Genomic DNA, 26,892 nt, shown 5'->3' on the forward strand with positions numbered 1-26,892 from the left:
AAGCATCAAAGAAGGGACATGAACCAGGTCTTCTGGTTCCAGAGCCAGTGCTCTGTGCCACACTAATTTATATTTAGGAAAGAGGAAGGGGGAACACTTAGGTGGCACAGTTAAAACAGTGACAGGCATGAATTCAAATCCAGCCTCACACACAACTGTGTAACTCTGGGTAAGTCCTGTTTGCCTCACTTTCCTCATCTAAAAAATGATATGGAGAAGGAAATGACAAAACACTTGAGTAACTCTGACAAGAAAACTTCAAATGAAGACATGAAAATTTGTACATGACAGAAAAATGACTGAACCAAGTAACAAGGGCTATTACACGTTGACATTGGATTTAATTAAGGTGTTCTTTTGGGTCTCTAGATGTTTTAGGTTGTTCATGTAGTGAAAGCAATACCTAAGACAAGATTTAGGGTTTGAATAGGAGACTCCATCATATGATCTATATTTCTAGAGGGAACAATTTACCCACTTGGACTTGATTCAGCATTTCTTTCCTATTTTTCTAGTTTTCAAGGAGATAGTCAAGGAAGAGAACACCTTTCCTTGGGTTTTCTTTAGAGGCATTATTATTAGGGGACAGCTAGTTGACATAGTGGATAGAGTACTGACCCTGGAATCAGGAGGATCTCTGTGATCTTGGGCAAGTCACTTAACCCCTTGCCTTGCAAAAACCAAAAAAAAAAACAACCCCAAAGAAGTATTATCTTCTGGGTGGAGTAATCTGCTGGTTGATCTCCCTGCTTTTGGCCTCTCCCAACTCTAGTCTATCTTCCACTCAGTTGTCTGATTTAACTTCCTAAAATCCAGGTCTGACCATGTCACTTCCCTGTTTAATAAACTGCAGCATTCTCTATCACCTCCAGGATCAAAGCTCTTCAAAACTTGGCCTTTCCTACCTTTCCAGTCCCTTAAGCCTCTCCTCCCCCTTTCTCCCAGCACCACAAATATATGTTGTGATCCAGTGACTCTGTACTGCCATAAGATATTCCATCTCCAAGTTATAGAAATTTTCACTTGTCCTTCTGTCTGGAATTCTCTTCCTCCTCACCTCTATTTTCTGCCTTCCCTGGCTTTGTTCAAGTCCAATTAAAATCCCACTTTCTACAAGAAGTCTTTCCTGATTCCCCTTAATTTGAATATCTTTCCTTTCTTGATTATTTTCAATTCATCTTGTACAGTAGCTTGACTGTACATTATTGTGCCTGTTGTCTCCCCCATTAGACTAGGAGCTCTTTGAGAGCAGGGATTGGCTTTTGTCTTTCTGTATATCCTTGGCACATAGCACATTGCCTGGTATATAATAGGTCTTAATAAATACTTGTTGATTGATTGGTAGAAAATCTGTTTTCTGTAAGGGTCTAGTTTGTTATAAGAAGGTCATTCATAGGAGAGTGTTCTAGAGATCATCCCAGATGAATTTATGATAGAGCATTTATTCCCAATCTCTGTCTTATAACCTTAATGGCAAGCTTGAGGCCTCAAATGTAAAATTGTCTTGAGAAAGTTTGAGGTCACTCAAATAGAATGAGCCAAGTAAAATATTGTAAGGTTTTGTAATACAGATTTTTGATCCCTGAATTCAGATATATGCTTCTGAACATAATCATATATGTGTTATGCCATATATCAGATATTTATCCTTTCCCCAGGTACCAGGATTAAAAAAAAAAGGGTTCCACTGAATTTATTTTTTCAAACTAAGACATAGACATGATCTTGGATATATATATATATATATATGTATATATATATGTATATATATGAATATGCAAATGTATATGTATATATATATATATATATATATATATATATATACACAGAGTGAAGCAGCATGTATAGCTATAGAGAGATATAATCTTAGGTCTGCAAGTTGAATATTCTCTCTCTAAAAGGTAGAGCTCATGGCTACTCTTTTTACCATCCTAAATTGTGTCTAACTCTCGATCCTCTCTTTACCTTGAAGTAAAGAAAGAACTGAGTTAGAGAAGGGGAGAGAGAGAAAAGAACAAGGAGAATTAGGGTTTGGGTTAGAATCAATAAAAGGAAGGAACCTTAGTGGAAAGCAACAAATAACATAAAAGGGAAAATGAGATAAGTCTAAAGAGTCCCAGCCTGATCCTTGCTCTGACTCTTTGTTATGAAAGTTCATTGACCTACCTCATTCCATAGTGCAATTTGCCTGTTGTTCCATCTGGATGTTCCAGTAGATAGCAGTTTTTTCATGTTTCCTAGAAACAGCACTTTGTTGGCTCTGTGAGACTTGTAGTTTGCTTCCTAGAAGAATACATATAGTATATGAGAATGAGGACATAATTTGAGTGAATCAGTGATTACTCTCCCCAACCTCTCCCCACCCCCAAAAAAAAGTGGTAGGAAGGAATGATTTGCAACTTGATGGAGATAGAGGGAGCTCTCTCTCTCTCTCTCTCTCTCTCTCTCTCTCTCTCTCTCTCTCTCCATATAAATGTATTTGCAAATGTATATACTAGAATATGTATATGTAAATGTGTATGTATAAACATATATATAACTATAATTGTTTATGTAGATATATGTATATAAATATAAAATTATTCCTGAAGATCCTCTGGGATTATTCTCTGAGAATTGCTTGAGGAAGCTTAGAGATAAAATCCATATGGAAATCCATGAACTTGAAGGTAGAAACCATCTGAATGAGAATAAAACTAAAACTTATAAACTCTCTGCCTTGAAATTTCCTACTACAGATCATAAAATGAGCTTAAAGATGATAAATAGTAATGATGGGAAATCAACAAGTTATTTTTAAGTATTGTGTGTACATGGATTGTTTTTCAGAATTCATAGAATCTTAGAATGCAAGGAACCTCAGGGTCAGCTGAGTCCAACCCCCTGCTGAAACACAACCTCCGTGCCCAAAATTGGGAGTCAGAAATCATTCCAACAACAATAATAGGATATCAGAACTACAAATGGTTGAGAAGCTCTGTTAAATATCTTCATTCTTTGTGCAAAATACTGACTTATCGACAAACAGGTTCCCTATATTTTAAAGGAAGAAGAAATGGAAAATGGTAATAATGACTTGCACTTTATGTTTCTGTGATTTAATTTTTGTGAGTATTCTGATAATAGGTATAGACCATAACTCCTCTATCATGTCCTAGATTCCATGTGAAGGCTTGGAGGGTCACTGTCACTGAAAAATTCATCACCTTACAGTCAAATTTATGTCTCTCTAAACTTTTCTAGGCAATCTTCAGATTGTATATATGAGGTAGCGTGGCATAGGGATAAAGTACTAGAGTTTAAATCCTTTCCCAGACACTGCTAACTGTGTGACAGTGGACAAATCATTTACGTTTTCTCAGGTTCAGTTTTCTCATCTGTAAAATGGGGAATAATAGCAACTATAGGACTGAGGTGAAAGTAAAATGAGATAATTTATATCAAGTGCTTTTCAAAGCTTAAAGTGTGAATGTAAGCAATTATACTTCTTAAAAACAAATTTGATTGATATACTTTGTTTTTACATTACATATATTTCCCCTCTTATCTCTTGCCCTTCCTTCTCTACATATTATAATAATTATCTTTTAATCTTACATAGTTAATCACTGACCCTGCACTTTAAATCATTTCTTCTTGACAGGTTCTGTTATGACTTGAATTGTGACAACTCTCAGGAACTCAGGGTCATCTCTATAGCACAATGTGCATAGTGAAGGACAGTTAAGGCAAAAAAAATTAGAAAACAGCAATAATTACGGCATTTAGGGAATTGAAATTCCAGAGTAGGGAAATTTTTCCCTTCTTTCCCCAAGACTTTTCTCCAGGCCTCAGTTACCTCCTTTGTGAAATAAGAGATTTAGAATTTAGTTATTTCTAAGATTCTTATATCTTATAGCTACAAAGGTTTTTTATTCAATGTTAATAGATATGAAAATTTTCTTAATTTATGAAGTACTGTACAAATGAAAAACAGAGGTAATTTTGGCATATTACAATTATTGTCATCTAAGCTTTATCATAGATAGAATAATAAAATTGTAGATCAAGAATGCTCTTGGAGGGGTGGCTAGGTGGCGCAGTGGATAAAGCACCAGCCCTGGAGTCAGGAGTACCTGGGTTCAAATCTGGTCTCAGACATTTAATAATTACCTAGCTGTGTGGCCTTGGGCAAGCCACTTAACCCCATTTGCCTTGCAAAAACCTAAAAAAAAAAAGAATGCTCTTGGAACCCATTCAAGTCCTACCCTCCTCAATGAGATCCTTTACAGGGGCAGCTAGGAGGTTCAGTGAATGGAGCACTGGCCCTGGAGTCAGGATGACCTGAGTTCAGATGCTTAATAATTATTTAACTGTGTGACTTTGGGCAAGTCACTTAACCCCACTGCCTTACAAAAACCAAAACCAAAAAAAAAAAAAAAGAGTTCCTTTCAGTATTTTTCTCAACACCAGAGTCTGCCCTTTTGGATAGATCTAAAAGTTAGTATTTTCTGATATCAAATTGAAATCAACTTCTTTGTAATTTCTATGCATACATGCTTTTATCTGTTCACCCTAGTCAAGTAGAACAAATCAGCCCTCTTCTAAATGATAGTCCTTCAGAAACTTGAAGGCAAAAAGCATGTATCCTGTAAGTCTTCATTTCTTTGAGCTATATGTCCCTAAGTTCTTTCAACTGATCCTTGTATGGCATGATTTTGAATCCCTTCACCATCTTGTTTCTGCTTCTTTGGATGTCCTCAATCCATTCCGTCAATGTACATATTAAAATGTGACACCCAAACCTGAGCTTGATGACTTAGACTCATTAATAAAATAAAATCTTTGCTAATTCATAATGTTGTTCAGTTGTTTTAAAGTCATATATGAGTCTTTGTGACCCCATTTGGGTTTTTCTTGAAAAAGATACTGGAAGGGGTGGCTAGGTGGCACAGTGGATAGAGCACTGGCCCTGGAGTCAGGAGTACCTGAGTTCAAATCTGGCCTCAGACACTTAATAATTATCTAGCTGTGTGGCCTTGGGCAAGTCACTTAACCCCATTCGCCTTGCAAAAACCTAAAAAAAAAAAAGAAAAAGATACTGGAGTGATTTGCCTTTTCCTTCTTCAGGTAATTTTACAGATGAGGAAACTGAGGCAAACAGGGATAAGTGACCTGCCAGGGTCACACAGCTAAGAAATGGCTGAGGCCAGAGTTAAAGTCAGGAAGATGTTCTTTCATGACTCCAGCTTCAGTACTCTATCCACTATACCACCTAGTAGTCCTATTTACACCCACCCTAGGGGGTAGGTATGTATGGGGAAATCAGTTTAATTGAATAAATGTGAATTATAGACTTAAAAAACAGAAATTTTATTATTTTTAAGAATATGAAGCTACTTCAATTAGAAAGTTACAGAAAAATGAAAGAAAATTCCAAACAGGTCATTTACCTTACAAAGAGAAAAACTACTTCCAATGTAGCATACATAAAGATGAAAGTGAATGAGAGACAAAATAAATGAACTTTTGTTTGTTCTTGTTCTAATGAAGTAAGTCCAGGGCCCCTGCTTTGGGATTTATGCTTTGAGCTATCATCTCATCATGTGATGGTCTCCTTGTAAAATAGATAGTATCTTTTCGGAGCATCAACCTCCCCCCTCCCCTATACCAAAAGGCTGTATTTTTGCATCACTACATGAAAGAGGAGGAAGAAGAGAACAAAATGTTCTTATGAAAGTCAGAACAAACTCTGGAATGGTGCCATTGTTCAAATAGTCTGGGTTAAGGCAGTTGCATCAAGCTCAGTGGTGAGCTTTCATTTTGAAAAAGAGATTGTGAAGCAGGTAAGGAAATGATCAGAACCTAATCCCTAACCCTAGGAAGAAATAAAATGCCTCCACTGAACTTCAAATTCTAGTTTTTAAAAACTTTTTTTTTAACCTGGAGTATAATTTGTAATTAGTTTATCTCTTGTAGTTGTTCAGTCATATCTAATTCTGTATGACCCCATTTGAGGTTTTCTTATCAAAGATACTGGAATGGTTTGTTATTTCCTTCATTTATAGATGAGGTCACACAGCTAATAAGTGTCTTGGGAGAGAGGAAATGTATAATGACTAGACTTGTTCTTTCATTGGTATAGTGAACTCTCAAGTGAGGAAATGCCTTTACTAATGTAAGTTGGTGCCTTCTTTGAAATGTACAGTCTTAGAGAGTTTCCTAGTTTCCTAGTTTTCCTAATGAGAGATTATATGATTTGCCCATCTCTCTGGTGTGTTTCAGAGGTAGGACTTAAATCCAGGGTCTTCTACATTCTAAAGTTACTCTATGTCACTCTATCTATAAAGCCACATCATCTTTCTATATGCAAATAAATGCTTGGAAACAGTTTGTTCTCAAGGCTGTTTTCCTTCTTATGTTGTTAATTTGCCTAGCAAACCTGTTTTTCATAGAGAGCCCAAATGTAAATTTCAATCTAACCTGATATCTGTTGAAATTATTGCATAAATCTATGCTGAGAGACTAGGCATAATGATCTGGTCTGAATTAATATGACTACATCATATGCTATTATGTCATTTGTTCTCTAGCCCTGGAGGGGAGGGAAAAAAAACCATTGACATTTATCTTATTGAAAAGAATAATGTTGCATATTGCACCTGTAAGACTGTTCCTGCACGTGGGTCAATAATCCTTATCTTTCTGTCCTTACAGCTGGTTGCTAGCAGGCTGCCATCTGTGTTGAACGACATGGAGAGGATCACATCTTGGTGAAAGTCAATTGTCTTCACTGGGTTCAGAATTACAGACTCTTTTGTGTCAAGGTTCCATATCATTAACTAGAGAACAGAGAAACGAAACTCTTAGCATCTTTTCCACTCTCTCATTCACTCACTTGACAATGAACACACACACAGGACATGGCAGACATATTGTCAGTATTCAACAAGCTAGTGAAATATGGTAATCCCATGTGGAAAAATCGGGAAATGGGCTGGGTAACATATTTGGTTGCAATGTTCTGAAGTAAACCGAAAATTCAGAGGACATGGTTGTGGAAGAAATAAAAAAAGATCAAAAATTTACAACTGAAAAGGAGGTCATATGGTCCAAACTCTCCATCTGACAGTCAAAGAAATTGAGGTCCAGAGAAGTAATTCACCCAGGGTCAGATAAATAGTAAAAAAGAATTAGAATTTGAGCTCAAGTCTTCTAATTCTAGTGGATATTTTCTGGACATACTGAAACATCAGTGTAGCAAAACATGGTCCTAGTGAGATCCTATACACATATATGTATGTTTATATATATATATATATATATATCTATATCTATATCTATATATATATATACTTTATTTTACTTTCCTTTCCTTTTAGACCCCTCATGTAGCTTGCACTAATTCTGCATATTAGACTTCTGGATGTTTAGAAAGTAATGATTCATGGAATAAAGGTCCCCAGGCAAAGTCTAGAGCAAAAAGGTTTTGTCTCAGTGGTATTTTCCTTCAAATTGACTAACCTTATAATCATAACCAGTGCTAAAGAGAATATTCGCTGCAGTTGGGTGCCATTCCAGGAGTCCAACTCTCCTCGCATGACCAAGTAACTCCTTCTTTGAGATAGTGATGTTTCTTGCTAGGAATTGCTTTGGAATATCCCATAGTTTAATCTAGGAGCAGATAGTATCAGAAAAATTTTATAAAGATTGAGAGTTCATCATTTGTCACAATGAAAAATATCCTTATTCACAAACATCCTCAACACTGGCAGGATATCTTGTAAATTATAAATCTAAGAGACTGGACAGGCACCAGAGCTCTCTACTAGCCCAGAGTTCAGGTAGACCAGCTCTTGTATTCTCGAGGATGGCAAGCCAGTTTTACTGCAACCCCCACTCCCCACTCCATGAAAGGTGTTCTTCCATATCTCATGCTCCATTCTCCTGCTCTCTCCTCCATTCCTCCCCAGTACATCGTAGTTCTAACAAAGCAGGGAGAGGGGATTTCTCTTATGATCTGAAACTGCCCATGGAGTTCTCTTTTGGGGATTGCCTTTGTCTGGAGTCTGGAAGACTAATTAGGAGGATCCTATGGAGGATCACATGAATACATTGAATGAGGCAGAATAAATGCTTATGTTTAAAAAAAATCATCAGGATGCCTCATTCAGGGTCTGTCTGCCTTAATCACAGAAATCAGGATTATTTTTCACTTATCTCTACATTCTATTCTAGCCCTTTCATTTCTTTTTTTTAGGTTTTTTCAAGGCAAATGGGGTTAAGTGGCTTGCCCAAGGTCACACAGCTAGGTAATTATTAAGTGTCTGAAGCCGGATTTGAACTCAGGCAATCCTGACTCCAGGGCTGGTGCTCTATCCACTGCGCTACCTAGCTGCCCCTCATTTCTTTTTTTGAGATATAAATAAGCACAATTCAATTCATCAAGAATTTTTTTGAATGGCTGTTAGGTAAAGAATGACTCCAGAGATAACACCTGAATCTAAAATAAACCAGCATCAATTGTCCTCTTTAGATGGCAAAGTACCTCCATCCAGAATTAATGGAAATGCCATTTTATGAGATGCAGAAGCTTGCACCAAGATCCAAATCTTTTTTAGGAGGACAGAGAAGGGCAGTCATGCCATTAACATGGGACTAGATACAGATTTCTTTCTCAATGAGGCAATGATTGCTTGGGTAGCAATGTTTGAAAGAAGAAACTTAGTCCAAAGTATCTTAGTATCCCAATAGAGCTCAATGGACTTACATGTTGAGCTTTTTATTTCTAAGGGTATAGTTCCTTGCAAGATCAGGCTTCATGGGAATTCCATTAGTATATTCTAGGCCACTCAAGGCTAAATGGGTCTGCAAATCATTCCAGGACATCCATTTAGAGCTATTTCCTGTCAGTAATTTTTGTGCATATTACTGCCACTAAATTAGAATTGCCCAGAGTTGATGGCAGAAAATATTCATTAGTGATTGGATAATAACATAAAAGCTAAGCTGGGAAATTCATCTTAAAATCAGTTAGGTGAAGAGAAGGGTAGTGAAATTTGACTACTACTAGAGATAGGTTAAGAAGCCCACAGATTAAGTAGATCAGGTCTTTGGATTAGTCATTAAAGGATGGGTAAGATGAGGAGGGAGGACATTTGTATATAGAAGATGGATATCAGGTAATGGACGTTTTGTTGTTGTCTACATCCTAGAAGCTTTCAAATACAGTAGTTATGACTTTTCGAAACTTTCCATATTTTTAATAAACTTTTTCTCTTTAAGGTGAAGTTTATGTTTATTGGTCTAGTTAGTGATAGGAAGTGAGCCTATGATTCATTAATATATAGAGTTTCTTGGTAAGGAACTTCTCCCACCAGTGCAGGTTGGTATTCCTCTGTGACATAAAAAGTTATATGACATGTTTAGGGTCCCACAGCTGGTCTGTATTAGAAGTGGGACTTGAATTTTGTTCTTCTTAGCTTTGATGCCAGTTCTATCCACTATGCCATGTGTCTTCCCATCGGTGTAGAAAATTTCTGAAAAATATCTCCAGAGTTCAGGACTCTATTTAGCCCCATTTTCAGATGAACTTATTAAGAGTGCTAGAGACAGGCACAGAAACACTAGGAAGTGCACCTTCTTCTTCCTCATGTCAACCACCTTCTCAGTGAATGATTTCTACTTAAGACTGTTTTTGCTGATGTTTTCAGGAAAGATGGAGCATTTAGGGATGCAGGTATGACATTAAAGGTGGATTGGTTTTCATTTCCCACAGATGTGTTGGGAGAGTGGGATGCAGAAAGATGAGAATTTACCGTGGTATCTTCAGAACAGGAGGCTATTACAAAATCATCAAAAGGGTTCCACTTGATGTCCAAAACATTGCCTTTGTGGCCACAGACCTTTGGGTAATGTGGATCGAGCTTTCCTGTCTGCAAAAGAAATGACAGAGGAAATCTTTGTGAGTCAGGTTGTGTATAGTCCACATGTAAAATAGACTGTCTCCAAAGACCTTGTCACGTAACTTTGAAGAATGAAGTTTCAATAGCACAGAAGGTCCTGCCTGTGAAGTGAAATTGTTCATGGACTTATAGAATACTGAAAATGTGCATAGCTGGCATTCAGTAACCCAGAACCCTAGAACTGTATAGAATCACATAGGTCATTCATTCATATCACAGACATTTCCAGGCAGCAAGCTGGCACGGTGGGTAATAGTGTTGGATTTGGAGTCAAGAGTTCAAATTCTGACTTAATCACTAGCTGTGTGACCTGGGTACATTACAACCTTCCTCAGTCTTAGTTTCCCTCCACAAAAATGTGGGTAAAAATGGCACCTTCCTCACAGGATTGTTGTGAAGATTGAATGTGATAACATATATATGTCTATATACATACATACTACATAGTTACCTACATATATAGTGCTTCAGAGACTTAAAAGCACCATATAAATTCTAGCTTTAAATGTCTACTGGGTAAGGAATGCTCAGAGAAATAACAAGTGGAGATGACACGGTCTCATGAAGCTAATAGATTGGGAGGGGGATGAGAAACAAACATATAACTATAATTTAAACAATAGTTTATATTAAAGGAATATAAACTATAATTTATGTATTTAACTTATAAATATATCACATATTGCATATAATCTATATTTAAATATATAAAATAATATATTCAGTTTATTTATTTATATAGTATATATATTATACAGAGATAGTTTTTATTATATAGAAGTATAAATAGTTCATTTATTAGTCAGAAACATTGTCATGTGAGATCTGAAGAACTCTAGGTGTGTGTTAGCTTCAAGTTAGCTTAAAATAAGACCTTTATTTAAAGAATTATTTTTTATCAATACAGTCTATTCTGCTCTCCATATTTATATTTCTTTTTAAATGATACCTGCTCTTTATAATAATGACCTGAGACCTATGACTCCCAGGATCATCAAAAATTCAATTATTGATGCTTATTACTATTATTGCTAAGGCAAGAAAGTAAACACAAGCATTTTAGAAAGAATTTTTAATGAGAAGAGTTGGAATCAAGAGGATTTACTGATTAACATTTGGTCATCAGAAAATTCAGCTAGCCAGAACACTGTCTTTTCCCTAAACCTTTTGATCAATTTGCATTTTACCATATTTTTTTAATAGCTTTCTAAATAGGGGATATTCATAGCTTCTCAACTATTTACTCACTGATTCAACTGGTACCTTTAAAGAGGAGGCTTTTCAGGGACATTACTTATTTTTTTTTCCTCTTCATAAAAGCTTGCATAAGAAAAATACCTACATTGAATCTCCTGGCAGCTCTTTTCTCATCTAGTGGGAAAGAAAATGTCATTTGTCATACTTCTCTCCACAAGGTGGCTATGTTTATTGAATCCTACCAGTGCTGGACATCTGTCTAGCCTATTCAAAGCTTATATACTATTTCTGTTCATCATCAAATAAAGAGAAGTTTTCATAATTATTCCCTTCCTTACATCAATGTAACTGGCCACACAAGAGAATTCAGATCCTTGTGTGAAATTTATTTTCTCAGTCATTTAAAAAAAAAACCACTTTATTTATTTAAGGCAATAGGGTTAAGTGACTTGCCCATGATCCTACAGCTAGATAATTATTAAGTGTCTGAGGTCAAATTTGAACTCAGGTCCTCTTGATTCCAGGGCCAATGCTCTATCCATTGTGCCACCTAGCTGCCCCTAATTTCTCAGTCTTAAATTATTCAATGTGGTTGTCTACATGCATACAATTAACTGGAAAAATTTTTCTATTTGCACTAAAACTTGGACTTTGGTAAATATAGTCTGAAGATTCTGATGACCCTTTTGAAAATTGCATTCCTTTCATAGTGCTCCTGCATTTTCAGAGTCCTGAACAAGTAGTAAATACCAGAAACTGTGGGTAATAATGATAATAGCTGATGACTTTAAGTTTTGCAAAGTGAATATATATTATTTCATTTGACCCTCTCAACAACTTTTTGACGTAAGTGCTATTATCCCCACTTTGCAGATGAGAAAACAGAGGCTCAAATGGCTTAAATGACTTCTCTAAGGTCATATTGCTTGTAAATATATAATGAATATATATATATTGAATGCTCTACTTGGAGTCAGGAAGCCCTGAACTGGGCTCTTTCATCATAGGCATCCTCCTTGCATGGCCCTTGACAAGTCATTCAATCTCTCCAAGATTTAAAACGGGTTTAATAATCCCTATAGCATTTATCCCACTTTGTTATTGTGAGATTAAAATGAGAACATAAATGTAAAATGCTAGGCAAACCCTAGGCATCATATGAATAATCAGCTATTATTACTGATATTTGATAGCAAATTGGAAAAAACTAGAACCTGGAATTTAATGATCACAATGCAAGATAAGCAGGGTTAAAGTCTATAAAAAGACTTTTACTGTTGTACTTCCATAAAGAACTTTAACAAGGACTGTGGATGCAAAGCTGAGGGGCATTTGAAGAAATCAATACCTTATTATCCTGAGCATTAAACCACTGGATGAGGGGGATGCCATTTCCTATTCTTGCTTCAGGTACAACATTACCTAGTTATGATGCTCCTTCCACTAGTAAGGGAAGAAGGGGAAAAAAGTCTTAATTCAGCAACTTCTATATTTCAGGCAGGTGGCTGGGTGGTGCATTGGACAGAGCACTGAGGAAACCGAAGCAAACTGGTTAAGTAACTTGCCAAAGGTCACAAAGTAAGTGTCTGAGGCTAGATTTGAACTCAAATCTTTCTGACTTCAGATCCAAAGTCCAATCCATATAGTCACATAGTTGGATGTCTCCAAGGCAACAAACATTTAAATGACTTGCCTAGGCTCCCACAGCTAGTAAGTGCCTGAGGCCATATTTGAATTCAGGTCTTCTCAGTTCCAAGTGCTCTGTTCTCTTAGTGACTTTGCTAGTACAGATTGTAACTCATTCATGACTTCTCTTGTGAAATTTTAGATCATGTTTCAAGTATGATGTGCTGGAAAGTGCACTAGATTTGAAGGTAGAAGGCTGGATTTGAATTCCATTCTTGGTTGTATGATCTAGGGGGAACCTATCTTGCTTGGATTCTCATATTATCCTGTATAGAAGACCTACCTAATGGAACAAAGACCTTCTGATATTCTATAGGTATCATGTGCATTTAGGCTTCCCTTTTGTTGTTTCTTCCTCTAGCTTTATCTACTTCCTTTTCGTGATCATTTATTTCCCTGTCATACAGATCATTTGGGGTAACATGTTACAGTCTAATGATACCCACTGCATTGCCCCCTTATACTTTGTGTCACCCATGATATTGTTTTTTTCAAGATAAATCCCTTTCAAGGGTGTGCTGAAGCTAGCTGAATTAGTTCAGAAAGGTGGGTTGTGAAATTTTTAGTGTGAGCATTAATACCTCAGAAATTAGTAATAATAATAATACAAGTCAGGGTGAAATTTATTATTTTGTTACTTAAGAAAGCAATGGGGAAAATGTTTATAATGAAGATTAAACTTTAAAATGTGTCCTGAACACATTCCCTCACTCATCTCCCAAAGCCAATTGGTAAACATTTACCAATATATCTTTGAGCCTGCCTTTTATCTGGAGCATATGGTATTTTTTTTAGGTTTTTGCAAGGCAAATGGGGTTAAGTGGCTTGCCCAAGGCCACACAGCTAGGTAATAATATATTAAGTGTCTGAGACCGGATTTGAACCCAGGTACTCCTGACTCCAGGGCCAGTGCTTTATCCACTGCACCACCTAGCCGCCCCTATATAGTATATTTGTTGATGGGAAAATACCTTTTGAATGATTGTGGAGCTCACTGAGGAGGTATTGCAATATTCCATGACTTGATACAGTTAGCACAATGTCTTCTGTATGTAGGAGCATCTGGAGAATCTCAATGTTTATAAAGAATAACTTGCTTAAGTCAACCAATCCAAACCAGCAACCATTTATTAAGCACTATTATACTCAAAGCACCAAGAATTCAAAGACAAAATGAAAAACACTGGACTTTTGCAAGGCATTTTTTTGTGGTCCTAGTGCATAATTCTGGCAAGTATATGTCCTTGTTTTAAGCTTCTATTACCACTGATTATTTAGATCTATAAGTATGTATACAGAATATATTAGGTATGCCCAGACATACACAAGTCTCAAAAAATGATGGAATTGTCTTATTTTGAAGATTTATTCATTTTTAAAAATTTATTTTAGACATGTTTTAGTTTCTTTAGTTTGATATAAAAATAATATTCCTTACAGTTGAGCATTCAATAAATATTCATCACTAAAAATAAAATTCTCTGAGTACAAAACCTAATGAAGTATGCTGCATAGACTTATGAAAGGTTTATTAAACAAACTTATCTTTATGCTTGCATCTGTTAAGAAAACTTTTATGACTTTAGTATATGTACAAAAGAACCTTTGAAGTTTTTTTGGTTTGGTTTTTTTTTTTTGGTAGCCAATGAACAATAATCACAGTTGGATTTTGTATTCTGTACACTTTTCCTTCAGTTGTGAGAACTACAAAGGTATGGTCTGCTGTGGCTATCCTTGACATACACTATTCTCATAAAAATTTATAGATATATATTTATAGATCTTCTTGGTTTCTTTTCAAGATAAATCCCTTTCAAGGGTGTGCTGAAGCTAGCTGAATTAGTTCAGAAAGGTGGGTTGTGAAATTTTTAGTGTGAACATTAATACCTCAGAAATTAGTAATAATAATAATACAAGCCAGGGTGAAATTTATTATTTTGTTACTTAAGAAAGCAATGGGGAAAATGTTTATAATGAAGATTAAACTTTAAAATGTGTCCTGAACACATTCCCTCACTCATCTCCCAAAGCCAATTGGTAAACATTTACCAATATATCTTTGAGCCTGCCTTTTATCTGGAGCATATGGTATTTTTTTTTTAGGTTTTTGCAAGGCAAAATAATATCTCTATCTACAGAGCCACCATCTTTTTGATCAGGTTCACAATCTCAGTCTTAGTTGACCCTAAAATTTCCCTCACTCCCTATATCTTATCAGTAGCCAATTCTTTTGTTTTTGCCTACATAACAAATATCAAATTCATCCATTTCCCTATACTCATGACAAAATGGCCAATTCAATCTTTTGTCACTTCTCAACTAGGTTATTTCAATAATATCCTCATTGATCTCCCTGCCTCAAGAATTTCTCTATTTCCAAATCCATCCTCCACAAAACTGCTAGAGTGAATTCTTTATATGAATGTATAATCATGTCACTCTTTTATTAAGTAAACCAGTTTGTTAAACATTAAATAGCAGTACATGGCAAGGGTCACTGGATAATACCTATGTGTTATAATGCTACATATGTGACACTAAAAATCTCCTGGATGTATAAAATTGCACAATACAAACTACATGGTTTGAGGGAAAATAGAGTTAGGGATACAACATTCAAAAACTTCATCAGTGACGCACTCCCAAAAAGAAACAACAAAAATGGTAGCACAGTTTTATAGATGTCAAATGATTAAGAAATATATAAATACTATAATAAATAGTAGTGTTATCTGGTGCCCCACTTTCCACATGACATGAGCTAACCAAGTTGAGCAGTTATGAGTGAGAGAGTGACTTTGGTGAGATCCACCTGAGGGACTGGACCTCAGTCATGGTGGAAGATAGATGGAAGGGGGAGGATTGGACCAGTTCTCAGCCTCCAGTTCCTATTGCATTAGAATATATACGATAAATAATGGCACTTTGCCTTGGTAAAAGGTCTAAAGTGTGCTTGTGAAAATGAATGTGTTAGAGGGTTTGCACTTGTGAATTATTGTGAAGTGGTGCTGTTTTCTGTGTCTTCTCAATGGTTCCCAGAAGATGAAATAACATATAAGCTAACACAAAATTCTCATTCTGTTCAAATTGTTCCCTAATACATCAATTGCGTTGGAACTAACTTGTTTTCAAAACAAGCATTCAAGCAAAACTGTGTGTACAGATTTCTCTGGTTGGTATTTAAAGTCCTTCACAAATCTGACTCCAGCTTACCCTTCTAGTGCCTTCCAGAGCTGATTACATATCTGTCCCCTTTAGACATTCAACCAACATTCTGCTTCCTGTTTTTAATGTTTTTTTCAGAACCTGTTAGGTGCTCTTGCCCTTTCACTTCCAAATGCACTCCCTCACTTCCAGGTTTTTCAGAATTCCTTTTTCTGGAGGCAGATAGTATGCTTCATCCTTAGTCCTTTAGGATTGACTCAGATCATTGTATTGCTGAGAATAGATCTTCATCATACAATGTTGTTATCACTATGTACATTTTTTTTCCTGGTTCTTTTTACTTCACTTTGCCTCAGTTCATGTATTTCCAAGTTTTTCCTGAAATCAACCTGCTTATTATTTCTTATAGCCCAATAATATTCCATCACAAATATATATATACATATATATATGTATATATATATATATATATATATATATATATAGATACCATAGCTTTAGTCATTATCAATTTTGATTTCCATTTCTTAGCCACCACAAAAAGAGTGCCTATAAATGTATTTGCACATGGGTCCTTTTCCTTTTTTGAGTCTTTGGGATTCAGAATCAGTAGAGGTATTGCTGATCAAAGGATTCTTTTTTTCTGAGGGTCTTTATTTTTGAAAAGGCTGTTAGAGGGGAGTTTGATAAGAATATTGGGTCTGGAGTCAGAATCCAGCTTCAGAAACTTAACAGCTTAAGTGGCTCTGACTCAGCTTCCTCAACTGTAAAAATGGGAACTTTAATAGCACCTCCCTCACAGAGCCATTGTGAGAATCAAATGATATAATATCTGTAAATGTTTTAGTATAGTGTTTGGGCTAGTAAGCATCTGACACAAGCTTGTTCCCTTCCCTTTATCCAGTAGTGGATAGAGAGCTGACTATGCAGTAATAAAAACTTGTTCCTGCCCTGACACATTCTAGTTATGCGACTCTGGCTAGCTTATTTGATTTCTCATTATTGTAAGCAACTATATATATATATATATATATATATATTTATATATATGTATATTGTAAGCAACTATTTTTATATATATATATGCATATATATATATATATAAAATATGTAATCATCCTAACATATTTCCTGCAAAAATGGATTCATGTAAGATTTATTTATTCATATAAGATTCACTTAAGATTGGTTAGATGTTCATCTAGCCAGGCAAAAGGTTGACTTCAATGCCAGAACCAGTGATAAGGGGGGCATCTCCCAAATAGTGAGGAGAAATTTATGTAGCACTATTCTAAGGAATGGTAGAAGGAGGTTAGGATTGGGGGTGATGATCAACCCTGATGGACTTGTTCATCCCTTCAGTGCAACAACCAGGGACAATTTTAGGCTATCTGCAATGGAGAATACCATCTGTATCCAGAGAAAGAATTATGGACTTTGAACAAAGACCAAAGACGATTATTGTCAAATTATAAAAAAAAATGTTATAACATTATTTAATTTTACTATCTCATACTTTATTTTTCTTCCTTAAGGATATGATTTCCCTGTCATCACATTCAACTGAGATCAATGTTTACCATGGAAACAATGTAAAGACTGCCTTCTGTGGGCATTGGGGGGAGGGAGGCAAGATTAGGGAAAAATTGTAAAATTCAAAATAAATAAAATCTTTCTAAAAAAAATAAAGGACCTGTCCAATCCAGAGCAGCTTTGACTGCCTTCTTTCCACAATTTAGCAATAAAAAAGTCCACCTTTAAAAATAACAATATACCCAACAGGAATACAGATACTACTTGAAGGCCTGTTGCAACAAAGTCATTAGCTCCTAAAGAATTTGAGGCAGTTGTTAACTATTGGGACAGTTTTTATTTTTTATTTGTTTTTTCCTAACCATACTTAAATACATTTTCATAAGAGAAGTTTTCAATTTTTAAAATTTGCTTATATTGAACTTAAAAAATCTGCCTTTCTATCTCTTCTTCTCATTGATCTCAGCTTTTTTCTCAGGAACTGTGCAGAACAAATTTAATTTTTCTCTCATAGGATAATTATCAAATATTTGAAGACCTTGATCACAACTCCCTTTCATCTCTTGTCTAAAAATTTATCCCCATAACTTCATATGAATTCTCTTTATCCTTCTGGTTTCCTTCCTCTGAATGTGTTCTAGTTTATCTATGTCCTTCCCAAATGTGAACGGAACACAATAATCCAGATTTAGTCTATTAGCTGCCTTGTTCTAGATACTATTTTTCTCAGTGTAGCCCAAGATATCACTAGTTATTTGGGGCAATTATGTCATATTATCAAAAAATTTGCTTTTTCTTTTTAACAGAAATTACATATGTCTCCTGAGCATCCATCTAAACAGAAAATGTGGTGTTGAATGATTATTCACACAGACTATATTTTAAAGAAGCCAATGAGTGATGAGAAGGGACCTTTCTTTGTCCTCAACTCTGCTACCATTGGTTGCTGTCCACATCCATATGCATCATTATTGTAAAGTCCTTCAAACTCAACTGTCTTGCCACCAACTCTTTTTTTTTAGTTTTTGCCTAGTAATCATCCCAAATATGCTCAACTGGTCCCTACAGTGCTCTAAACTTATTTAAATAAAGAGTATACATAATTCAAATGATGGAGGCCCTAACAAATAACTGCAATTCTTTTGCTACTGACTAGGTAGAGAAAGGAAAAGCATTTCTTGCCTAAATTCAGCAGTCATGACTTTGTGGTTGGAGATGTTTCTGAGCAGTGAGTGTTGATACTGGAAAATCTTAGTGCCACAGTGGATACTCAAACTAGTTTGTGGCTAAGTGCCTTAAAAGCATCATCAGGATAAGGCTATATAGCAGAAATGCTACATCCTGTCATTTAACCCTCATGCTATGTGGTCATTGAGGAAAATGCATGGGGAACAAAGTTTATAATTCAGTCATTTTACATAGTGTTTCTGAAAAAATTTGCAATGGGGTTGCCACTGTGGACACTATTCCATTAATTCCCAGAAGTGTTGAGGGGAAGCAGCAATGTGTCTTTTTGGAGTAAACTAGACTTTAAGTTTCAGAGTCCTAGGACCAATAAATGTGGGTCTCTATTTCTAAGAATAAGAACAGGGAAAGTCCTGATTTTAGAATAAGAGAATTTGCTTAAGGAGCAACCTTAGTTCAAAGAACTTTGATAAAGATATTCTTTGAAAGGAGAAAGGATGGAGCCATGGAAAAACATTTTTTGCAGTTCTCAAGACTCAAGAGTTATTTTGGACCAAAGTGCAAAAACAAGTACTCTAAGTGCTAAACACAAAGTAAACAGTAATAGCTGAGTCAGTACATCTCATTCCCTGCCCCACCCTCCTCCTAATCTCAGTATACCACAGTTGATTCCTAATTTATGGGGAAGAGAGTAAGAGATGTTTTAAGGCTTCCAACTATTTTAATTCTCAGTTGAATGAAATACTCACATACATCAATTATGTAGAAAAAGAAAGATTATGGAAAGATCCATAATCATCTCTACCCCTTCTCAGACACACAATAAAGTTGCAGGACAATATAGCATTAGTGGTCATAATGAGTATCTCATATGGTTTACAGGGTTTAAAAAATCCTAGAGAGACAATTATCTCATCTGATAGTTACTGGAAGTTTGAAAATTTGGGGCATTATAGCAGGCTACTTGAATGATGGAGAAATTGGGGCTAGAATATAGTCACAAGGTATTGATGGCATGACTATTCAGGATTAGGGACAGTTTGGTTCTTTGCTTTATTTGCTCCTGAATGCTTCCAATTGATGAGTGGCTGAGAGACAGGAAAGAGGGGGAATTCATAAGAATCAGGCAAGATTTACCTTTTCCAAAGAACTAGAACCTAGAAATGCACTGTTACTTAATAGATAGTTTCTTGGATAAAGGTTTCATTTCTTGGGGGCAGCTAGGTGGCACAGTGGACAGAGCACAGGCCCTGGAGTCAGGAGTACCTAAGTTCAAATCCGGCCTCAGACACTTAATAATTACCTAACTGTGCTGCCTTGGGCAAGTCACTTAACCCCATTTGCCTTGCAAAAAACTAAAAAAGAAAAAAAGAAAAATAAGAAAAAAGGTTTCATTTCTCAAATATATAGAGAACTTTGTCAAATATCTAAAAATATGAGTCATTACATATTTGGTAAATGGTCAAACGATAAGGTCGGGTAGTGTTTCAATGAAGAAATCAAAACTATATAGACATATGAAAAATACTGTAAAGCATTATTTATCAGAGAAATACAGATTAAAAGAACTGAGATTATCTCATACCTGTGAAATTAGTTAAAATGATAGAAGGAGAAAATGACAAATATTGGAGGGAAAGTGGAAAAATTGGGACACCAACACAATGTTGGTGGAACTATGAACTGATCAACTATTTTGGAGAACAATCTGGAATTGTACTGAATGAGTTATAAAACTGTGTTTATCAAAAAAAAAAGACCAAAAATTAGCTAAGTTTTCCAAGGTGATCTGGAGAAAAAGGCAAAGAAATTATATATTCTAAAATATTTATATCATCTCTCTTTGTGGTGGCAAAGAATTGGAAATTGAGAGGACACCTATTAATTGGGGAATGGTTAAACAAGTTGTGGTGTATGATTGTGATGGAATACTATTTTGCTGTAAAAAATGATGAGTGGGTTAAGTTTAGAAAAACTTGGAAAGACCTGCAGGAATGACAAGTTAAGTGAGGAAAAACAAAAGAACATTTATGTACAGTAAAAGCATTATTGTTCAAAGAATAATTATGAACAACCAAACTATTCTGGACACAATAAATACTTAAATCAGCTATTTAAGACTTATGAAGGAAGATGATAACACCCCCTCTCCCTGCCAGAGAAAGCAATGATAAAAAGAATATGCATAGTATGGTTTTACATATATTTATAAATCTGCATCAAATGGTGGCCTTCTCTAAAGTGTGATATAGATGGGAGGGAACAGTTCAGAACTAAACATAAAAAAATTAATAAATAAAATTCAATTAAAAAAATTTTAAAAACCAGCAAAAAAGTCAGGACCAAAAAATAAAGAAATGTTTATCATAAGGTCCTAATCTCCATTTATATGAGATAATCAACATTTTGGGCCAGCCAATATATCAACATGCATTTATTAAATACCTACTATGTGATGGGATAGATACAAAGGGGAAAATGAAATTGTGCCTCATTTTAAAGAGCTTTTGTAATGTAGGAGAATGGAATTCTAGCAATGTGGTAGTAGTTAGGGAAAGGGCAGGAGGAAGAAAGACCTTTGTTTTATGTCTCATCCTTGAATCTGTCTATGAACTGGTAGTTAATGCCTGGACCAATTGCCCCTCTCCTTTATCATGCCTTTGTTAAGGGAACCCTCCAGAGAGGATAGGAATTTAAAAAAATATAATAATTATATTATGATAATAACAGCTCACATTTCTACAAGGTTTCATAATCACAAAGCACTACACACATTATCTTATTTCATCCTTGTAAAAATCTGTGGTGGAGTAATGCAAATAGTATTATCTCTACTCTACAGATCATAGGCTCCAGATGTTGCAAGAATAAATGGACCTTAAGGATCACCTAATTCACTCCTTCATTTTATATAACAGGAATGGGGAGTACAGAGAAATTAAGTGACTTGCCCCAAATCACCCTGCTACTAAGAGGTGGAACTGGGAATGAGAAACTCAACTCCTCTGATGAGAGGTTCAATACACTTCAAGCTAAACCACTCTCAAAGTGACCAAGCCATCTGTGGCTATAGAATTACAAATCTAAACAAAACAAAGGAACAAAGGGAACTGAAACTCATCAGATAGACTTTTTTAGTTATCTGTCTTCTTTAGGAGTGCTTGGATCATCAAAGGGTTACTTAGTTACAAAAGAAAAAGCATAAAAATATAATAGCATTTAGCCAAGTTCAAAAATTCCATTTTTGATGGGCTAATAACCCTTAAAGATGACAGTATCCATCAATTAAACCTTTCATCCAATTGAGAATTTAATAGAACTCTGTGGAAACAATCTCTTAGAGAAGGAACCTTTAAAATACCAATGATGATGACAGGATCAGTACTGGTATTATAAGTTAATTATATTATATTAGATTTTATTAGAGGACAAAATAACAATTATAATGCTATCTAACATTTGTCTTTCTTATTAAGATCTGTAGAGAAGTTTACATATATTATGCCATTTGATTCTTACAAAAACCCTGTGAGGTAGAGGCTATTATTAACACCTTTTTACAGATGAGGAAACTGATGCTCAGAGAAATTAAGTGATTTTGCCTGAGTCACACATCTAATGTCAGAAGTGAAATTTGAATCCAAGTCTTTCTTACTCCAAATCCAGCATGAATAAACATCTGATATATTTAAATGCATGTAACTAGTATGTGGCATTATTATACACTTTTCTTACAATCTAGTTTCTGACCTAATATTCTGACCTGAAACTTCTCTTTTTCAAGCTTTCAGTGATCTCTTAATGACCAATAATGAGCAATAATGAAACATTCTTTTTTTTAGTCCTCACCTTTCTCAAACTATCTGGTACTCTTGACACTGTTTGCCACTCTCCTGATCTGGATACTCTATTTTCTCATTTATGGATCTTTCTCTTAGTGACCTCATATGCTCCCATAAATTTAATCTGTGTGCTATTAAAAATTTAACAACTGTCTCTTTAAAAAAGAAATGTAGGCATGTCACATTTTAAAGTTTGATCTGTATTAATATTTTCTCTCTCTACACAAAATAAGCCCTGATTTGTAGCATTTCCTGATTTTTGAGGTGAAAATTTAACAACCAGCTCTCACTGCCAGCTCAAACTGGTTCAAGCACATCCTTAGATTTAATTAGCATTTCTATTTGGGTAACTCCCAGATCCATATTTCCAGCAGTTCTCCTCAGACTTGAATTCTGTATCATTAATTGTCAATTGGATATTTCAAATCAGATATCCTAGAGATATTACCAACTCAATAGGTCCAAAACAACTTTATTTTCCTGTTCCTTTTCCAGACTTCCCTATTTCTAGAAAAGGTATTGCTAGTCTTCTAGTCACCCTCCTTCCACTCCATGTATATCTGATTAGTTGTCAGATCTTGCCATTTCTATCTCTATGACATTTTTAATATCTATCCCTCCCACAACTTTAGTTTCCCTGCCTTATCTCTCCTCACTTTAGTCCATTCTACATAATGCTACCAGAGATTTTCCTTAATCATAGATCTGACCAAATCATTCCCTGAATCAATTAACTCCAGTGTCTTCCTAATGCCTCTGGAATCAATCATAAATTCCTGTGGCTAGCTTTTAAAGCCCAAAACAACCTTTCTCCGGCCTATCTTTTCAGTGTCATTGGATTTTGCTCCCCATTCCACATTCTGTAATCTTGCCATACTGGCTTGCTCTCTGTTACATACAAGTGACAATCCAGCCCCTTTTTCCATGCATTGCACTTTCCAAAGTCTGGAATGGGAATGCACTCCTGTCTCATGGAATCCTCCTCTTTACCTTCTATGTAAAGACTTAATGTTCTCAACTGTTAAAGTACATCCTTTCAAACTACTTTGTAGTTAATTACTTTAAATTTATTTGTATTTCTTCTCTGTTGTATTGTTGTCTGTTCTTTGTTCTTGAAGAGGATCATGATGTCATCAGGAAGAGGATGCCATGCCTTGCTGGTGAATTGGATTTAGGTGTGAGAGGGCTGTAAAATCTTCAACCTTTTGCTCTTCTCCGGAACCATCTGGGTCCAGCAAGCTATAGGGCAGGACAACTGGAGATGGCCCTGGATGCAGTAGTATTTACTTTGTCTATTCTTGTATATGTCCTTATTGTTTCCTCCATTAGAATATAAGTTCCCTAAGAGTAGGGATTGTTTCTTTCTTTGTCTTTCTCTGGAATATAACAGCTAATTTATACATGCTTACTGATTCATTAACTATAAAATGTTTTATTCTAGGTTTTAATGAGAAATCTGTTGAATAGATTATATAGATACTTCCTATATAATATATATTAGTTATTAATATATTAATATTATGTATGTGTCTGTATATAATATAAATATATACATACACATATACGTTCTATATTTTTGTACATATCTATCTATCTATCTATCTACCTATCTATCTATCTATTTTAAGAGCTTCAAAAAGTTTCTATCAGGATGGCTAGGTGGTGCAGTGGATAGAGCACCGGCCCTGGAGTCAGGAGTACCTGAGTTAAAATCCAGCCTCAGACACTTAATAATTTCCTAGCTGTGTGGCCTTGGCCAAGCCACTTAACCCCATTGCCTTACCAAAAAAAATGTTTCTATCACTCATGGCTATTATATTTGGTATTTTGAAGGCTGTATGATTTCACCAGCGTCTATATTTTCTCTTTGATGCCAATCACCTTTTTACTTATCCCTAAAATGGCTCAGTAAATAGTCTTCATATATTATTGTGATAAAATAAAACAAAACAAAATGTATTACTTGTTTGTTAATCTTTCAATGATGAGCCTTTTTATATTTAACTATATTTAATATCATTATCAGATGAGAGGCCCAGTCTATCCTATACCAAAACTTTTCCAATTTGGTAGGATCTTCCCAGTCCCAGTCGATATAACATTTGAATACACATGATCCCTTCATGCCAGGATAAGGCATAAGAATAGGACTTTGGTATAGAATATAGAATATTCTATATAGAATCTAGCCAAAAGAAATAGCAAGATTTTTATCCACATCCAGAGAAATAACTATGGAATTTGAATGTGGATCAAAGCATACTATTTTCAGTTTTTTTTTTCTGGTGGCTTTTCCCTTTTGTTCTGTTTCTTTTTTCACATTTTGACTAATATGGAACTATGTTTACCAATTGCACATGCATAACATCAAAGGGCGAAAAAAATTGAAACTCAGAATCTTATAAAAAAAGAATATTTAAAGCTATCTTCATATGTAAATTGGAAAAAAAATAAAATGCTATTTACCAAAAAGAAAAACCCAAAGCAAACAAACAAAAAGAAGTAATAAGATTTTGCAAACAAACAAATAAAAAGAAATAGCAAGATTTTAGAGTCAATTTCTTTTAAATTAACTAATACTGTAAGGGCAATAAGGTTTAGTGGAAAGAGCAAAGGTTTGGAGTCTGAGGATCTGAATTCAATTTCAGCTCTCAACAAGTTACTTTCTCTGAGTCCAAAGTTTTCTCATCTGTAAAATGAAGGCGTTGTCTTAGCACTAGATGATTGCTAAGGTCCCTTCTTGTTCTGTTCTGTGATCCTATGAACCTAGTCATGTCACCATTATTGATAACAATCATTTATTAGTTGCCTATAATATATAGGGTATTATTCCATACAGTAAAGATATGAAGAGTTATGAAATCCAATAGTCCTTGTCCTCTCTAAGTTTATGATCTAGTTGGAGAGACAAAAAAAGTACAAAAATAGATAAACAATAACAAAATATAACAACATACTAACAATTACTGTAGGGACAGTAGGTACTCAGAGAAGTACAATGGAAGAGTCTGGAGAATATGGTTTCTTCAATCCTGTTTTTGCTATTCATTTATTTAGAAAATCCTTTCTTTGAAGATAATAAAAATATAGACTTCACCTCATCACAGTCTGAATGATCACCTTTTATTATAGACAGAAATCATAATGTTTTACTATATTTTTGCTGAGAGTTTACTTAGTTCCCAAGTTTTTTTAGGAATAGGACAAGCTTCAGTCCTGCAAAGTTCACAAGATATTGTGTCTATATTCAGTTTAGTGTTGGTTATATTAGTCAAGTATTTTCTGAAGGAAAAAAATGCTTTTTGATTCTTGTCTGTGTGTTTTAGGTATGACTTTTATCTTCTAAGATTTGGTTAGTTTGATTTTATCCTTTGAACAAATATAATAGGAGATTGCTCAGATATGGCAAACATTGGTAGAATATGGGAGAACAAAGATTTTCTTCTAATAAGATAGGATTTTAATCATACTTCATTATTCTCTCTCAAATTAATTATTTTTCATGTAGATAGTGGGTATTTCAACGGTATTCTTATTACTTCATTTTTATGTTCAGTGTTAGTTGAAAAAACTGGGAACATTTAACCTGGAAAAGATAAGATTTAAGGATCTTTGAGACATATTGGGGCTTAGAAGGATCTGGTGTGAGTGGGGTGACAGAGTCGAATGCAACCAGAAACTAAAAAAACAACAAGATAGTTCTAGCTTACTTGTGTGAGCATGGGCAAGTCATTAAATAAATGAGTCTAATTTTCTCCATGTGTGAAATAGTAAAAATAATATTTGTGTCTTCTATTTTACAGAGTGCTTTTTTTAAAGGAAAGAGTTTTCTAAAACTTAAAGTGTTAACATTCTTGTTATCGGAAGGCATATAAAAGAGAATGTTTAGTATTACTGCACACATTATTTTGAGATGCTTTGGGGGTAGACTGGGAGCAGAAAATAATGAGATAGAAGCAGACCTTCCATTACAAGCCATACTACACAACAATGTGAAATGATTAAAAAGATTTCGATATTGAAGAAATCAAAATTTCCAGCTTTTCCTTCCCAAGAAAGAGAGTCCCAAGACTCTCCCCTTTAGACACTACACTTTAGAAGAGCTGGGTTTGAGTTCCAGTTCATTAGTTGTGTTACTGTGAGCAAAGTTTCAGCATCTGCAAAAGGGAGGAGTAACATTTATACTATCTAGCTCATAAGACTGTTGTGAGGATAAACTGAGATAATTCATGTAAAAGTGCTTTTCAATGAAAAAAAAACCCAATACAAACAGATGAGCAATGTTATTGCCTAAATGCTTTAATGGAGTTTTAATGTGTGACTAGGGGTCTCTGGAGTTC

The 26,892-nt window shown here is 35.1% G+C and overlaps 1 protein-coding gene and 1 long non-coding RNA gene across 5 annotated transcripts in view; one reads left to right on the forward strand and one right to left on the reverse strand.

The window, feature by feature from the left end:
- The window catches only part of LOC141495453 (uncharacterized), a 125,518-nt gene that overhangs the window by 79,627 nt on the left and 18,999 nt on the right, over nucleotides 1–26,892 (forward strand). The window lies entirely within an intron of this gene.
- CORO2A (coronin 2A) overlaps nucleotides 1–26,892 on the reverse strand; it is a 176,182-nt gene that overhangs the window by 25,970 nt on the left and 123,320 nt on the right. For all 4 annotated transcript variants that reach the window (XM_074196768.1, XM_074196771.1, XM_074196770.1 and 1 more), the window contains 4 exons: nucleotides 9,798–9,914; nucleotides 7,504–7,653; nucleotides 6,642–6,821; nucleotides 2,167–2,283 (listed from right to left, as the gene is read on the reverse strand). In XM_074196768.1, coding sequence (XP_074052869.1) covers nucleotides 2,167–2,283; nucleotides 6,642–6,821; nucleotides 7,504–7,653; nucleotides 9,798–9,914 — 564 coding nt within the window. The remainder of the gene's footprint in view (nucleotides 1–2,166; nucleotides 2,284–6,641; nucleotides 6,822–7,503; nucleotides 7,654–9,797; nucleotides 9,915–26,892) is intronic.

Source organism: Macrotis lagotis, chromosome 8 (assembly GCF_037893015.1).
Source record: "Macrotis lagotis isolate mMagLag1 chromosome 8, bilby.v1.9.chrom.fasta, whole genome shotgun sequence".
In the NCBI taxonomy this organism is placed as follows: Eukaryota; Metazoa; Chordata; class Mammalia; order Peramelemorphia; family Peramelidae; genus Macrotis; species Macrotis lagotis.